This window comes from Cynocephalus volans, chromosome 1 (genome assembly GCF_027409185.1).
Source record: "Cynocephalus volans isolate mCynVol1 chromosome 1, mCynVol1.pri, whole genome shotgun sequence".
NCBI lineage: Eukaryota > Metazoa > Chordata > Mammalia > Dermoptera > Cynocephalidae > Cynocephalus > Cynocephalus volans.
In genome coordinates this window covers 120,825,142-120,842,442 of record NC_084460.1, presented here as the reverse complement: position 1 = coordinate 120,842,442, position 17,301 = coordinate 120,825,142, and the positions used below count along the sequence as shown (strand labels likewise).

Below are 17,301 nucleotides of genomic sequence, written 5' to 3'. Positions count from 1 at the left end.
AAATTTTTAAATAATTTTAAAAACAGGGAAAAAATAGACTATACGGGACAAAAGGAGGCATGGTACAGTATCGTCATGAACAACAGTAAGGGTCATGCCTCTGCAAGGTGTGAACCAATATTTTAAGTAAATTAAATGGCTTTAAAAAAAAAAATGCCTCAGCCACATTGCAAGGACGATTTGGAAAATCCTAGGGAAGGACTAGAACGCAGCTCCTCTCTGGCGACACCAGATGAATAGCTCTTGGTGTGCTTTCTCTCTAACAATGAAGGACACACTTGTTAGCTTGTTCTGTAGCTAGGAATTGATTAAGTCACAAGATGTTACTGCTGGAAGGGATCTGGGTGGCTATTTAGTTCAGTCACACCTATTATAGATACATAAGTTGAAGTCAAGAGAGAAATAGTTGGCCCCATGCCCCACAGTTAGTGGTAAAAAGACTGCCTTACTCTGAGAGAACGTCTGAGGAAACAGAAATGGCTAAGAAATGCTCTTTCCCAATTCCAGCAGAGCAGAATGTATAGTTGTGTCCCATTTGACCTAACCTTCAGAGTGGTCCCTCCAAATATGAAAGATTGGGGGATAGGGTCTTAGATACAGGCTCTAGGCTCTCTTTGCCTAGATCCATTTTCTAGATCTGTCAAAGAACATTGGGGAAGCTATGAGAAGTAAGTGTAGGGAGACATCAACTTGCCCTTTAACCCTGGGCAAGTCACTGCCCTTGTTAGGCCTCAGTTTCCCCATCTGAGAATGACAGGGTTTATCTAGACTCTTCAGACTCTAAAGTTTGAAGATTCTTCAGGGCCAGGGGTTGGCAAACTATGGCTTATGAGCCATTTCTGACCAAGTTGCTTGAGCACTGCTATTGCTTGGCTTTTTATCCCTTAGGCTCACATTCCATGACTTGACTCAAATTCTAGACTGTGATCAGCCAACATCTCAACTTCAGGGTGGAACTGACTACTTCCTTAGGTAGACCAGGGAGCTAGACCAATTGGGACCTGAGAGTCAGGGCTTATTTGGACCTGGTCTTCCCAGAGAAGCGGAAACTATTTCTAAAAATTCCCTAAGGAGAGGAAAGCTGTAGAGAGAGCTTTCATAAAGTTCAAGCTTATCAAAATATTCCAAAAAATATCACCAAAAATATTGAGGTAGAATGGGTGGAAGAGAAAAGAGAACAGAATGGGTAATATTTTAGGGTTCCTACCATCACTGCTAGCCTTTGTAATTCAGATTTTAATTCCACGGTTCACATCCGAGGAAACCTTGGGTCTGTTTATACCCATTTCCCTATCCCACTGGAACATACCTTCTTACCGTCTTCCACAATGTCATGCACCTGCACTGAGGAGTCTTTTAGGGAAGCACTTTCTTACCTGTGGTAGCAGTGTTTCGTCTGCTGGTCTCTGATGAGCTTGTGCTCTTGGAAGTCTCTGCTGGTACAGGTCTCAAAGGAGTAGTCTCTGAGAAATCATTTTTTGTGGTCAACATTTCACTGCTATCTTGTGTGATTAGAGGAGAAGCAGTTGGGCCTGATACATCACCTTTAGATGAAGTGCTGGTGACTGTAGTTAGTGAACGTGTATTTGTGATTGATTCATTTTCTGTAGGAGTCTCTGCTGGTACAGGTCTCAAAGGAGTAGTCTCTGAGAAACCATTTTTTGTGGTCAACAATGTACTGCTGTCTTGTGTGATTAGAGGAGAAGCAGTTGGGCCTGATACATCACCTGTAGATGAAGTGCTGGTGACTGTATTTAATGATGTATTTGTGATGGATTCATTTTCTGTAGAAGTCTCTCCTGGTACAGGTCTCAAAGGAGTAGTCTCTGAGAAACCATTTTTTGTGGTCAACAATGCACCGCTATCTTGTGTGGTTAGAGGAGAAGCAGTTGGGCCTGATACATCACCTTTAGATGAAGTGCTGGTGACTGTATTTAATGAACGTGTATTTGTGATTGATTCATTTTCTGTAGGAGTGGGCGTAGTAGCTCTGGAGAGACTACTTGGATTAATTATTGGGGAAGAAGATGGAGTAGTTGTTGGGAAAGAAGCTGTGGTCATTGCGGTGTAGGTATTTTCGGGGGAACTAGTTTCAGTAGTTGTGTTGTTAAAAGCTGCAGTCATTGTGGAAGTATTCGTTTCAGTCAATGTGAGAGGACCAGTTTCAGTCAATGCGGGAGAACTAGTTGCAGTATCTATGGTTGAATCGGCAACAGTTGTACTGCTTTGGCTGTTGGCTGCAGGAACAAAGATACCAAATTTGAGAAGACAGCACATTGAATAAATAATGGCAGTTACTATTACTTAATACTAATAAATACCCAACTCATTCTTTCCTAGGAAAATGAACATATATGACTACTTCTAAACACACAAAAAACCCACAATAAATAAAATTAAAAATGAAACAGATAAAACTGGAAAAATTGTTATTGAAAAATATGACAAACAATTAATTTTTTTAAGATTAGTACCAAGAATTAATATCATTTATGCCTGTAGTTGCAGAACTGTCAATCTGGGTTTAATATTCCTCACAGTCCTTGTGAGGACAGTTGAAAATGCCACAAGGCGGCGCTCCTGCTCCCCAGATGTGCTCTCCTTTTGTCTTTCTACACTTGAAGGTGACTGCCCTGTTTTTCCATGACGTGGCATTTTCCCTGTGGATAGATTGAGGGTGGAAAGTGGTGGGGGGGAGATAGTTTAAAGAACGAGAATGATGAAATAAAAACACCTCATTCAGTGTTTATTAAATTTCTTCAAAAATTGTTTCTAGTAGTGTTTGCTCATTAACAATTCTAGACACACAGACTTTTTAAAGAGTAAGATGAATAAATGATCTTTGCCCTAGGGGCTATGGTGGACATCCAAGGTGCATTTTCACAACTCTTAGGAATGCCTGGACACATGGAGTCGTAAACTTCTAGTGATCAAGTGATCTATTTTCCAGAATCCTTAATTGTATAAGAACTCTGGCTTTGACAATAGGTTAAAGAAAAAGTTTTAGTGAGAAAGCAATTCCTAAAGCCTAGGGTACGGAGAACTGCTGTTGCTACCTGAACCCCCATGGGTCTGTGAGCCCTTCTAGGGCAGAGCCTGGCTCTTCCCTTTGAACAGGGCTTGGCTATCACAGTCACTCAGAAGTGCTGAAGAGATAAGCAATTGCTCTTCCAGGGGCAAGAAAGGAGTCCACCAGCTGGCAGTGTCGGTGGCTATGACTCCTATTCCTGTTCTCATTCGTCGGGTACTTACACCGTGCCTGACAGTACCTGTGAAACAGACACGAGTGTCCACATGTGCTAGAAGAGCCCACCAGTACTCTGAGGGATTAGGGATTTGCCCATAGGCAAAGCCAGGTCTGTGTAATGCCAATGTCTTAAGTATGACTTGGTTAGGGAGTGTGGAAAGGCCATCCATTTAATGAAAAAGCCAAAAAGTCCTGAAGGAGAGAACGCAGAAAGAGCAAATAGAGAAAATCAGGCACTAGAATGAAAGCAGTGGAAGTAGAAGTCATGGAGCAGCAGCAAGAGTGGCCAGGGACTGTTGCTTGCCATGGGAGCTCTGCACAGAGGGAAAGGGCCTGGCAGGCTGTGGGTGCAGACAGCCCTGACGACCCCAGACTTCGAATATGCACAAAACTAACTGGGACTTCTTAAGAGGTTTTTGCAGGTCTTTGGGATAATAACAAGGAGTTTTGGACTTGGTTTGTTTACTTTGGTTTCAAATTTCTGTTTTTTAGGGAGATTGCATTCAAGAATGCTCAAAATAGTTTTAATAAAGGAGACGCATTCCAAGCTGATAGCTATTCATCACTGTGAATAGCTACGATATGTTTTCTTTTTAATTAAAACATAAACGTGTATGTGTGTTTAAGTGTGTTTTCTCTGAGGGTTGTATGGATATCAGTAAAGATATCCTAGAGCTGAGATACTGGGCTTACATTATCTAGTAAAAATACTCAAAAGGAATTATAAAATAATCTATTCTGTTCAATCTATAGCTAACGGAAATATATTAAGCCATCAGCATCATAAAAATGGCTTTAATTTTTTAAATTCCTCAGGTCCTGGAGCTTCTGAACAACAAAAGGAGAGTCCAACGTCTGTGGGGGTACAAACTATAGGCCTGAATCGGGAAAATTCTTCCCTGAGCTGGCTCCTCTCTGGAGAATTCTCTGTGACTACCACCCCTGTCTGGGGAACATCTGTAGCTACTCTATTCAAAGCCAGCAGAAGGCCACAATAACACGCCTTTCTTCCAGATCCAAATTCTTTGATATTACGAGATGCTGGTTCCCAAAAGTACCCATCAGATTCTGTGGGACAAAGCAACCCTAATCTCTCAAAGAAAGCAAACACAACCTGGAAAGTTTATGCCCGTTAAAGGGACCTTGAATGTTACCTGCACACCTTTTCACTTTTTTATTTATGAAGGGGTTATTGCAGCCCATTTAAAGGTGTATAAGATACTCTTCCTGCCCATGGTTGCTAAGAATCTGAGACAGAACTCATTGAAATAGAATTTCTTACACACACCTGCAAAACCTTTAACATTCCATTGAAAAAGAAACTTTTTTTCAAAAACAGAAAAAAAAAACTGCTTAGAAGACACCAATTGTCAATAGTAGCATATCTGGGAGCGGGCTGCTAGCATGGGGTAGGTGGGTGGGAGGGCAGATTAGATGCTCACTTTTTATTTTATACACATCTGTATTGCTTGGATATGTTACAATGGGTCTGCATTACTTGTTTAACTTTTTTAAACAAAGAAGAGCAAAACAAAACCAAAGTTTAAAAAATGGATACAAGTATAGACAATGACAAAAAGCGTTCAGGGTAATCATCTATTGAGCCCTTATTGTATGCCAGGCAGTGTCCCCTCCATGTTGCACACTGTCCCATTTAATTCTCCCAGTCACGCTTCAGTGTAGGGATTTCCCCTCTATTATTACATAAGGGGGAACCGAGGGTCAGAGACATGCCCCAGCTGACAAGTGGCGGCACAGCATTTGAATCCCTGCCTGCCCTGCTCCAACGCATGCGCTCTGTCCCCCTCACTCTGCAAAGCTCTTTGCCCTTCCCCTGGGTTCTCTGGGCCAAGAAACGTCCTCTCCAGCCCCGTAGGGTACCTTGACACTCAGTGATTCCTGATGCCCGGTCTCTATCCATCTCCCCAGCACCCCCCCCCGCACCCCCAGCCAAGTTCTCCCTTCTGCCGCCCTTCTTTTCTTCTATTTGACAGAAATCAAGCCTTTTCCAACAGTGGCTCCTGAAAGTCATACAAACCTTACCAATTCTTAACTTGGATCTGAAGGCTTGGCCATGACATCTGCCCCTAGGTTGGATAAGGGACATCCGGGCAGTCCTGCCCCTCCAGAGAGGACAGTCTTCCTCAACTTTCCCCCTATTAGGATCTTGAAACCTGCTCTCAAAAAATCAAATCCTGATGTCTCCCATTTCAGTTCACTGAAATGGGTTCACTTTGTCTTCACGTCGCTGCCTTATCAAATACTTTATCCCTTTCTGCACACAGCCTTTCTGCACACAGCTTCTAGATTTCAACTCCTAAACCCTCACCTCTCAGATACACAGACGACCTTTTCACCCACACACACCCCAGGAACCCTTCCTAACTCAGAAGAGGAGGTACACATCTCAAGTGTAATCAACATTACGATTATTCCTTTTGGTCTAGCATCCTCCAATTTAAGTACAGGCTTTTTCCTGGGGTCAGCTCCCTGATTATCATGGGGAGAGATCCAGAATGCTATGGTAGGGCACTGGGCCCTTGGAATCTACTAAGTCTTTCTGAGCTGGTCTCAGGAACTGCCAAAGACAAACCCCTGGTTTGCTGAACCCCAAAGTCTTAAACCATAGACCTATTTTGCTACTGCTCTATCTTCTCCATCACAGACTTAAATACCTGTGTCTTTGAGCTGAGTTGGAGGAGAAACTTCATTTACAAAATGGCCCACATATTGGGCTATGAAAATTGGGAGCTGTGAAAATTGGCAAACATGATTAGAAGAATTAAAATTGAAAATGTTCCTCACCTGAGACTGTGAAAAGGAGAACGAGAAGAGAGAGCTGAGGGAAGGCTTTCATTTTAGCTCTTCTTGCTTGGTAATCTAAGGAGGAAATGGTTTCCCTCCCCAACTACCTTTATTTAAACTCTTTCAGGTACAAAGTCCAGTCATTAACTGACGTCAAACCAGCCAAAGGCAATTAGTTAGGATTTGGTCATATACCCTAGGTCTCTTCAGAGTTTTTGAGATACAAAAGGTGAACCTGGCCCTATGGATTATTTTTCTGACTCAAAGGCCAAAATAACTCAGGACGTTTCAGACATCCTTACAAGGTTAGTGGTGCATGAGTCTGATCAATCTTTTTATATCCCAAACGGCTTAAAGCTACCACTTTTTTGGAGGTCGCCATTCTGTAAACAGTAACATAGTCTGTGCTCTGCCCACCCCCATTTGAGGGCAGGAAATCCAGTTTCCTGCAGCTGTAGTTCTGAGAACCCCTGAAGAGGACTCACTTGTTTCCTCAACTGTTTGTTGCTTGACCTTTGTCACCTTTCATGGTGGACCACCATTCTGGGCCTCTCTGATGGTCACTTCTGGCAACGTTGTGATCACATCTCTGAGTCTTTCCACATCTCACTCTACCTAGACACAGCCCCCCAGTAATGCTCCCAAACACTGTTAACATCAAATTGGAGCATTTAACTCAACTTTAATGAAGGCTTATGGGTGACTGGTCAAGGAGGGGAAAATACAGTGTAGCCATTCACATCTATTCTTTTTAAAGCATCTGTTCAAACAATTCGCTCATTTTAAAAATGAATTGGTTGTCTTCTTGTTTTGGGGTTATAAGGGTTCTTTATATATGTATTGCAAATATTTTCTTCCCTTGCTGCCATTTACATGGCATCTTCAACTTACTGCATTCACTTTATAAAAGGCTAACCAGGAACCTAGGACAATTGAAAAAGTGGCCTGATGTCATGTAATTAGCTGCAGGATCTCAAATGTAGGGTCTTAAATCCTGTCTCCTAAACTAGGAAGAGCTTACTGCCCTATCATGTGTTGGGTTCCAGATGTCGAGGGGGTAGTGCCCACAGTGCTCTATCCCCATCTGCTTACGCCATCACAGCACAAGTGTCAATATTTACCATGGCTTTCTACACCCCTTCTCTGCTGAGCATGAGAAGGGTGATCAAGAAGGGATGGAGTCCTGCCAACCACCTCACTTTCTTTTGTGTGTGTGTGTGTGTGTGTGTGTGTGGCTGGCCAGTATGGGGACCTGAACCCTTGACTTTGGTATTACAAGGCTAAGCTCTAACCTATTGAGCTAGCGGGCCAGCCCCACCTCACTTTCTAACTCTTCTCTGACCTTATCTGGAAGAATAGGAGCAACAAGAAAGTCAGGCAGTCCTGAAAGTACCAATGAACAATCACTGTTATGCCCCCTGCTAACTCAATCCACACCGGACTTCCACATTCCAGGATTCAGAGACAGTGGAAACAGAGCTTCTCATTAGGGGAAGTGCCCCTTCCTCATCGCCGGTGTTTCCTTCCCTGGGGAGGGAGCTCAGTTCCTGCCACGCTCCTGGCCACTCTTTACATCTGTATTCATTATGCCCTGCGTGAGGGGTAGTGAGTTAGTTCAGAAAAATAAACCGGGAACACTCACCGCAGATCCTGTATTTTTCCTTTGGGGAGAGAACATGGATTCAGGACTGTGGTACCTGGGAAGATGAGGATTCAGTATTAAAAAGCCTTAAGCCACACTCTCCAAAATAAGCTCCTTAATAAAAGTGATAGTTTGCTTCCATCTGTCATATTCTCTGACTTAACTTCTCACATGATTCACGTGGGCAGGAAAAAGGGGTGATATTGATTAGAACAAACCAGCTATATTCTGGATATTTTTCTGTAAGAACACAGACTCCATTTTCCCACAGAAACAATGTTATATGTAGATGTCTTTGTCAAACAGTCAGCTAAAAAGAGCTAGGTTGACCCAGCTGGACACAGCAGAAACATTCCTCAGTGGTGACCTTATCAATGACTCTATTGACTATGAAGAGTCATTAACAGATATGCCCATTAATCTAAAGCAATATCTGAATATTTAGACAGAATGTAAAGAGAAGAGAGCTACATCAAAGCCATTTAGGACTGGAATTTAATATGTCAAGAGCCCCTCTTTAGCTGCTTTGATTCTACAGCATGGCAGTACCATGATAAGGCCCTAGAGGGTCATTAATAACCTAAAATCTCAATCAAGATTAAATAACTAGATGCACAGAATTTTTCTGTCCGTAGACTCAAATGCTGTAATACATTTTAAGCCCTTACCTGCTTCTCACTAATTCTAGCCCCTGGATAGAGGTATGAGAATAGCCATCCTCATCAATACTATGTATCGATATCCTATTTAGATAATAGATGAAGCTGACCAGCATTCTCCTCTCTAATTTAGGAAGCCATTCCCAAAGAAATGCTTTGTGGAAAAGCAATGTTCCCAACTCAAATGTTTAATTGATGACATTTTGATAGAACCATTTCCAATCGTGGCATTCTTATCTACTGCAATTAACATTTTAGCAGATGGTTACTTTACATGAATTAAGTTCAGGTGGCTGTTCCACTGACACCAGATGATGAGGTGTTTGTGTACACCATCAGGTACTGACGATGAAGCTGAACAAGACACTGAAGGTCTCTACTCTCCTGGAGCTTCCAGAAAACAAGTAATTAAATAAAGTGATTTCGGAGAGTGATAAATCCTATGAAGAAAATAAAACAATGATTTCCTGAGCACTAACGGGATAGTGACTCGTGAGGTTGAAAGTGCTACTTTGAGTAGGATGGATAGCAAAACTTTCTCGTGGGACCTGATATCTGAAATGAGACCTGATATTGAGAAGGAGCGTGCCATTCAAACATCATGAGAAGAGCATTCCTGGCAAGTGCAAAGGCCCTGGGGCTAGAACAAGTTTGGTGTGTTTGAGGAGCACCTGGATTTAGGAGTAGGATGGAAGGAAGTGATCTCAGAGAGGCAAACTGAAGCCTGATCCCACAGTCTTACAGGCTGTGAAAGGGAGTGTGGGTTTTATTCTAAGTTCAATAACAGGACACCATAGGAACATTTAAGCGGAAGAATGATCAGGGAGGTCTTCCATGGTGCCTTATCTAAAAGCTGCTCTCCCCACCTGCCTAACCAGCTCCAGTTTGTTTCCTCAGTAGTCTACATCACGATATTAAATTCTGTTGTCTCTTTGTTGATTTAGGCATCGGTTGCCTATCGTCCATGAAAGTTTCCCTGCCCTGTTCACTTCTCTGTCCCTGCCACCTGGAACAGCTGGCACATAGCAGGTGCTCAGTAAATACTCATGGAATAAAGGAATGGATGGATGAATGTAGTCCAATTTGTTCTAGGTGCAAGGGAGCAGGGAATGCAAAGTCCTAAGTCTTCAGACTCAGTGCATTTGGATAATTTATTTTCCAACTTGGTTGTCGTGAGCAAATTATTCACAAAAGAGAAGATAGAATTAGTAAATAAATACGTAGGGAAAATATTCAACTTTTTACTCGTATTAAAGGCATGTTACTACTGAAACAAAAATGAGATAATATTTACATCTTTTAAACATGTGCACATTGAGGGCTGGCGGTTAGCTCAGTTGGTTAGAGCACTGTCTTATAACACTAAGGTTATGGGTTGTAGCCTCGTCTGGCCAGCCACCCCCCAAAAAATGTGTCCATTGATAATATTCAACTATGGTGAGGATTCAAATAATTTAATATGCTTACAATTGCTACATTGCTTCAAAAGATAATTTGGGGAACAGGTATTACGAGACATAAAAATGTTCTTACTGTTTGGCTGAGAAATTTACTTCTGGGAACTTATCCTAAGGAATAATTTCAAATGATGAGAAAATTATATGTACAAATACTTTTTTTTCAGTATTACATACAGTATAAAAAATTTAAAATAACTTTAAATGTTTGACAACAGAGGTTTAAATCTGGTGGCTGGTCCTTGATGAGAGGCATGACCATATCACACAAAGTAAGACGCTGAAGACCACATGCAGCAGTGAGGGGAAGTGCTTATTCTATTATGGTTCTGTATTAGTTTGTATCTATTGCTTATAACAAAATACCTGGAACTGGATAACTTATAAGAAAACAAAATGTATTGCTTACAGTTTCAGAGGCTGGGAAGCCCAAAGCCCAGGGAACAAGACTGGTAAGGGCTTTCTTGAGTGGTGGCTTTACAGCAATGTGGGGTGTCACCTGGTGAGAATGGTGGAGCAGAGAGAGACTCTCATGTGGTCTCCTTTTAAAGCCCTCTGAACCATGCCCATGACCATTATTAATCCACTCACACACAATCTAATCACCTCTTCAAGGTCCCAGCATTATAGGATTTCCCACCCTCAACGCTGTCACAGTTAAGGACCAACCCTCAACACATTAAACTTAGGAGGGACACAATTCAATCCACTGTAAATACTATGTGAGAAAGGCAGGATTCTTGTTATATCTCTAATTTTATACAAAATGTGCTTCTATAAAGATAAGTGCTAAAAGGAAACCCAGCCAAATGAATATATTTGATTTGTTGGGTGGCAGGACTGTGACTGGGCTCTCTTATGCCTATTTCCTTTTCTCACATACCCAGTGTAAAGAGCTTCAGAGGAAGTATCGAATACCAACATATAGAATTATTTTTTTCTTTTTTTTTTGGCAGCTGGCCAGTCCAGGGATCTGAACCCGTGACCTTCGTGTTATAAGGCTGCGCTCTGACCAGCTGAGTTAACCAGCCAGCCCTATATATAGACTTTTAATCAGTGGAGAAGTGTTCCAAAACACCTTGGCCTTCCAAAGGAGGAGGCATTGGCTTTTTGAGTCTTGGCTTGTAAAATTTTACAATTGCTTATCTACCCAACCCACTGAGTTTAGTCAGCTCCAAAAAAAAAAAAAAAAAAAAAAAACATTTCTCACTATATGGATGTCTTAATTGCATTTCGTTATCTCTCTTCTGCAATTAAACTCTTGGAGACGTTCTGTAAAGGGGCTTTCCACAGGAAGTAATATGACTTCCTCCTCCACGCACCAAGTGGAATTATGGGAGGTTGGGCTGAGGTCATAAATCTCTCTTGTGGGGCCCACAAATTGTAACTAGGCTCTCCTTGTAGAGGAAGCGAGTGGTTCTAGAGTTTATAACACTGACCCTCAGGGAGGCTGGCACTGGGCCTGGGCTTGTTGCTCTTTGAGAAGAAACTGGAAAACAGCAGGTGGGAATAGGTGTGCATCTGCTTGGGGGTTGCAGACGTTTCTGTTTGTACCTGTCAGCCTTCCCTGGTCCAGTTATTCCAAAAATGAGAGATGATGCAACTAGGACAGTGGTTCTCAAAAGGTGTCCCCAGACCTGCAGCACCAACATGACTTGGGTATTTTTTCTAGAAATGCATATTCTCAGGCCCCAAACCAGCCCTACTAAATCAGGAGTCTGTGTGTTTTAACAAAACTCCAGGTGACTCTGCTAATGCTCAGGCTTGAGAACCACTGCACTCATGGCACTGGATGAGCTGAAGTGTCCGTGGACATACATTAGATAACATCGATTCACTTAGAGGACAAAAGTTATGCCTTTTCAGATTTATTTCAGCTATTCTGATTAAGCAAGGAGAAAATATCATTTATTGCTAGTATATCTTTAACTGTTCCCTGATACTTGAATATTTCTCTTTATAAGGAGGAGAGATCAAGCCTCAGGCACATTCTTTGGTAATCAAAGACATCCACCTAGAATCTGAGAACACTTTATTTTTATTGCATTTATTTATAGTTACTATGTATTGATGGCAAAGGAAACTAGTTTTGTTAATTTGAGGTGGTGATGTATGCGTGAAGTTTACTTTAACAGAAAATTCATTTAGTTCTTAAAAAATGAGTCAATTTCAAGAAAACTATTATATAAGAAAAAGTAAAGATGATACATGGATTGTCAAGAATCCTGAGGGTGGTACAAATCTGAGTGAAGTCTGGAAAACATGGTGCTGGGACACTTTGTAGGGTGAATGGCAAGTGTAGGAGCGGGGGAAGCTAATGGGTAAATTAACTAAAAAAGCAGTATAAATTTTCAACAACATGAAAAATGTTACATTGGACTAGTAAAAGAAAATGAATGAAGCCAGAGCTAGAGCTGCACTCTGAACAATTTTCTGATTAACTTTAATGTGATAAAAGCCCCTTCCTGAAAAGTACCGCCCTCCCGACAGCTGTCAGTCTTGGGAGAACACAATGATATTTAAGTAGACACTCGTTGCTTGAACTCAATTTGCAACTATCCCAATGATCTTTAAACAGACATTCTTTTTTTTATTATTGTTGTTCCATGTCACACATACATTGCCTCTTCCAAGAGAAAATCTTTAATTTAGCATTCTCAGGAACCTTTTTCTTTATGGCAAATTTGAAATAAAATTTTGGCACGTGCTCATAAGCAATTCCCTGAGAGGTTGCTTTAGCACTAGGAATCAATTAGATACCATGATGCTGAGGTTATTGAACTGGCAAAGATGAGAATGACCAGGCTTGCTATCAGCAATGGAGTGTGAGAAATAGGCCTCATAATCAGGGTATTTACACAGCCTTTGGGGGGTTGGGAAATTTGGCAATACATATGTATCACTGACCTTTAAAAATGGATGTATCCCTTGACCCAGCAATTTCATTCTAGGAATTTATCCTAAGGAAATAGCCAGACATATGCTTAAAGACATGTATAAAATGTAACATTGTTGTTTTTCTTAGAAAAAAAATTTAAACTCTATAAATGTCTAATAGTTGGGGCTTGGGTCAAGACAAATTTGGTGAGTTCATGAGAGGAATATTGTGTAGTAATTAAAACTCAGCTTATAGCTGATAGCAAAAGAAGTTTTCAACAATACCGTATTTTACTAATTGCAAATAAACTACAAAACAATATATAGGGTGAGATATTATACTTTGGTCCCACCCAGCCAGTGTTGAGTTTAGATTCCTTCCTCCATTTATCAAATACTTTAGAGCATCTGTGAGTGACAGACACTTCTAGGCTCAGGGGATATGGCAATGAACTAGAGACAGCATTCCTGTGATAATAACTGTGTGACATGCTATGAAGGACACATTCAGGGTATGGTGGGAGCATGTATAACAGGAAAACCTCACCTTGAAACACTCTCTGCAGTCAGCATCTTGCAAGCACAACACCCAGCAGAGGTGAGTATACAGTAGGCACTCAATAAATAGCCTTTGATTGACTGACTTTCTTTGAAGGTGAATGTCCTGATCCCAGCACCACCCTGGTCAACCGCTGCCATGCAGGTCAGGACCAGAAACCACCCCTCCCTTTACCCTCCTGCTGGGCCTGACTCCCTAGTGAGACTCCTCCTTTCTTTATGGAGACTCCTCTCCCAGGGCTCCTGGTTTCTGCCTTGCAACTTAGCCTCAGTCAAGCAATATTTGCATTTACCTTAATACCATTTGCAGAATTCAAGTCACCTCCCTTCCCCAGAAAACTCCTTTAATGTCTCTGTAAGTCAGGGAAGGGAGGGTGGGAGGTGGGAGGTGGGGCTGGGGCAATACTGTCTACAGAACTTCTCTCCAGAAAGGATCGTGCCTTAGTTCCTGCTGGGTACGTAATCTGCCCTGTAAATATTTGCAGTCCTTTGAAAAACATCCTCACATCTTCCAATAATGCCTTCTTAAGAAATGGTTGTGAAATGAAAAGCTAATTACTAATGGGGCATAAGCTCTGGGATTCTTTTCTCCCCCGGGAAAAACTTAAAATTTCAGTGGAAATACCCTGAGGCTCTTGCAGGGCTGGGCTCCCAGTGTGGCTTTCCTACATGGACAGTAAGAAGGGTAGTTTTTCCCAATGTCCCATCTCAGAGTATTAAAAGTGAGTTGAGTGGTCCCACCGCCCAGGCCGGGCATGGTGTTGGGCGCCAGATCCCCCTCGCCTGTCTCCGGGTGCCCAGGGTAAAGGTAGCAGTAATGCTAACACCAGCAAGCAAACTGAAGTGGGGTGATAGTCTTAAAAGGTACCAGGCAGCAGCCACAACACCTGACTCCACTCAGAGGATTTCCGTGAGAGAAAAGTCGCTACCTTGAAACTAATTTATCTTGGACCTGTTAAGTGCATTTTCCTGATCCAAACAAGCTTCATTGCTTTCAGCTAGCTGTAACCCTAGATGGGGGTTACTGCAAGGGTGGAAAATTTCAGTTTGAAACTGAAGTTCCCGATGCATACAACTTGGTGCCTCCCAAAGTAAAGAGCTTGACCAGGCTCTGGCACCCCAACATCACAGAGACGGCGGGACTATGCCTAAGCTTACTGAGAGCATGTTTGATTGATGGCACTGGCTGGGCTCCCATGAGAACATTAAAAGACGTTGTTTGGGGATTAAACTCTTTACATACTGATCTTTTGAATTTTGATGGTCCACTGAATATTGAAGCTGAGGAGCATCATTTGCAGGACAAGGTGGACTTCCGGAATAAAGTGGAAAACAACAGCTTGTGGTGGGCCACATTCTAAAAGGGGGGAAGTTGCAGGCCCAGGACTACTGTTTACCTGCGGGGGCGCGCCTGGCGTCCTCCCACAGACCCAGAAGGAGAAGGAGCCGACAGGATTATCCCTGGTGTTGGGACCGAGGGATCTCGGGGAAAAGTGAGCCTGCTGCCCGCCAACCCAGCCCCGTGAAAGAGACTCTCAGACGCGGCAGGGGTTCTGTCAGGGCAGTTCCACTTTATTGTCGTTACACTGCAATTTATATAAGCAAGCAAGTAGGGGCTTTCCAAGAACTAACCAATCAATGAAAGGATCACGCGGGCATGCATTTTGTACTAACATGTTGAGCATAGCGATCACGCAGGGTTCACGAGGGCGGAAATACTGGAGGACCCATAAAAACCTTTTGGAGCTATCTTGGGTTACGCCTCCCCTACTTCCCGTGGGCGCCATCTTCATCCTCCACCCATAGGCACCATGTAGCTCACAGATAATGTTGGCTCCTAAAAATGGGCCCAGCATTTACTGTTTGTCTCTAATGTGAAACAGCAAAAGATCGCCCCCCACACCTCGCTCCTCACATTCCCTCCCAATCCCACTGGATTGTCCCAGTCCCGTGACCATATTGTCCTGAAGAAGACCATCTTCAGAACTGCCCACAGTAGATGGAGAATTCAACACAAATACTGCAAGAAAATGTGTTTGGGCTTTTGAAGAGTTGCCTGCTTACCTCAACATGTTTGCTTTTCTGAAGCTGTACTGTATAGGCTGCTGGGAAAATTCTTGAGAAGTTCTAATGAACTCAAAATTGAGGCTAGAGTTTGCTTACCCTTTTCCTGAACAAAATTGGTTCACTGCACAAGTGGTGCTAATGATATGTTCAGTGTAACTCGCAGATTGGCAATAAGAAACACACTACAAACTGTGATTGGATGCAAATTCTCTTAGCTTCTTCCATGGATGTTGGCCCACCTAGATGTTGTGAAGCTTCTCAGAAGGCATAGAGTCATTCACTGTAGATCTCTTACTGAAATGCATGTTTTATTTAATAGCAGACAGAAAGATATTGGGTCAATCAACTATCGAAGATGAATACAAAGAAAATACAAAAGATACATTATTCATTTCATCCAAATGCAACAAAAATCTGGCTCTTAAAAATCAGCTCTTGAGTTTGGGTCCTGATGTGACAAGGACATCAGAGCTCTTGAAACTAGATCTGGATGGTAAAAATAAAAGCAAACAAACAAAAAGGCAATGAGTCCTTTCTCACAAGCTGACCAGAGGAAACTGGCTGGAGCACGGACCATCGGATGGTTGGTATTTCTGCACTGGTTGTGTGATCGTGAGCCAGTAGCTACTTATCCGAGCATCAGAACCTCACTATCATGAGAGACAGGAGAAATATCTTGGGAATAAGTCCAAGCAATGTGTGATGCCATTGAGACGGTATCTGGGGCCTCCTCCTGAAATTGCTGTGGTTTGGGGCCCTGTCTGGCAGTAAGCCTTCTGGGCCTCAGAGGACCAGGAATCAGCAGCAGCATATAGCCGTACTCAGTCAGGTTAATGCACCTCCGAGGAAGAGCCCTGAAGAGCGGCAAGTGGATTTACTCAGCATTTCAACATCTGAACCAGTGAAATCAAATGCAAGATAGACATTTGTCCGGTTTCATAAATAAATAAATAAATAAGGTGAACGGAATACCACTTCATAGTCACTAGAATAGCTATCAAAAAAAGATAATTGCAAGCGTTGGCAAGGATGTGGAGCAATTAGAACTTCATATACTTCTAATGGGAATGTAAAATGGTGCAGCCAACAGTACGGCAGTCTCTCAAAAAGTTAGACATAGACCATTTGACCCAGCAATTCCATTCCTAAGTGCAAACTGAAGAGAAATGAAAATATGTTCACACAAAACATACATGAATATTCATAGCAGCATCATTCATAATAGTTTATCGACTGACAGAAAAACAAAATGTGGTATATCCATACAATGCAATACAGATGCTGCTTGACTTACAAGGGGGTTACATCCTGATAAATCTGTCGTAAGTTGAAAATATTGTTTAAGTAAAAAATGCACTTAATACAACTAACCTACTGAACATTTAAGCTTAGTCTGCCCTACCTTAAGCATGCTCAGAACACTTACATTAGCCTACAGTTGAGCCAAATCATCTAACACAAACTAATTTTATGATAAATCGTTGAATACCTCATGTAACTTATTAAATACTATACTGAAAGTGAAAAGCAGAATGGTTGTATGCGTACCATCATAAGGGCAAAAAATTGTAAGTCAAACCATTGCAAGTTGGGGACTGTCTGTATTATTCAACTATAAAAACGAATGAAGTACTGATACATGCTACAACATGAATGAATCTGGAAGATATAATGCTAACTGAAATGAGCCATAAACAAAAGACCACATATTATATGATTTCATTTATATCAATGTCTAGAAAAGGCAAATTTATTTTTATTTTTTATTGTAACATAGTTGATTATACATATCTGTTGGGTACAGAATTGAATATCATTACCTGCGTATAATATGGTGATGCACGAATCAAGATAATTAGTATATTCAGCCTTAATGAACTTGGCCTTGTTGGGAAGGGAGGGACAGTAACCCAAACCCCTGTCTACCAGACACAAATGACTCTTCTCTTGCTTCTAGAGTTTAAAGTACATTATGTGCTTTCTTGTTGT

At 41.9% G+C, this 17,301-nt stretch overlaps 2 protein-coding genes across 2 annotated transcripts in view; one reads left to right on the top strand and one right to left on the bottom strand.

Moving 5' to 3' along the window:
- Window positions 1-14,002, bottom strand: part of MUC13 (mucin 13, cell surface associated) — a 32,726-nt gene extending 18,724 nt beyond the window's left edge. Inside the window, exon 1 of the mRNA XM_063108872.1 lies at window positions 13,987-14,002. Within this exon, the coding sequence (XP_062964942.1) occupies window positions 13,987-14,002 (16 nt within the window). The remainder of the gene's footprint in view (window positions 1-13,986) is intronic.
- A 60-nt stretch (window positions 14,003-14,062) lies between these two features.
- On the top strand, window positions 14,063-14,606 carry LOC134386593 (NEDD8-conjugating enzyme UBE2F-like). The gene is made up of 2 exons (XM_063108832.1): window positions 14,063-14,171; window positions 14,251-14,606. Exons 1-2 carry the CDS (start codon window positions 14,063-14,065, stop codon window positions 14,604-14,606), a joined length of 465 nt encoding a protein of 154 aa, XP_062964902.1.
- The last annotated feature ends 2,695 nt before the right edge of the window (window positions 14,607-17,301 follow it).

Bases quoted from the DNA above. Each gene is read 5' to 3' on its own strand.
- LOC134386593 (XM_063108832.1), top strand. From the start codon at position 14,063: ATGCTAACACCAGCAAGCAAACTGAAGTGGGGTGATAGTCTTAAAAGG. The intron at 14,172-14,250 runs TACCTTGAAACT...TTCAGCTAGCTG, and splicing joins TTCCGTGAGAGAAAAGTCGC to TAACCCTAGATGGGGGTTAC.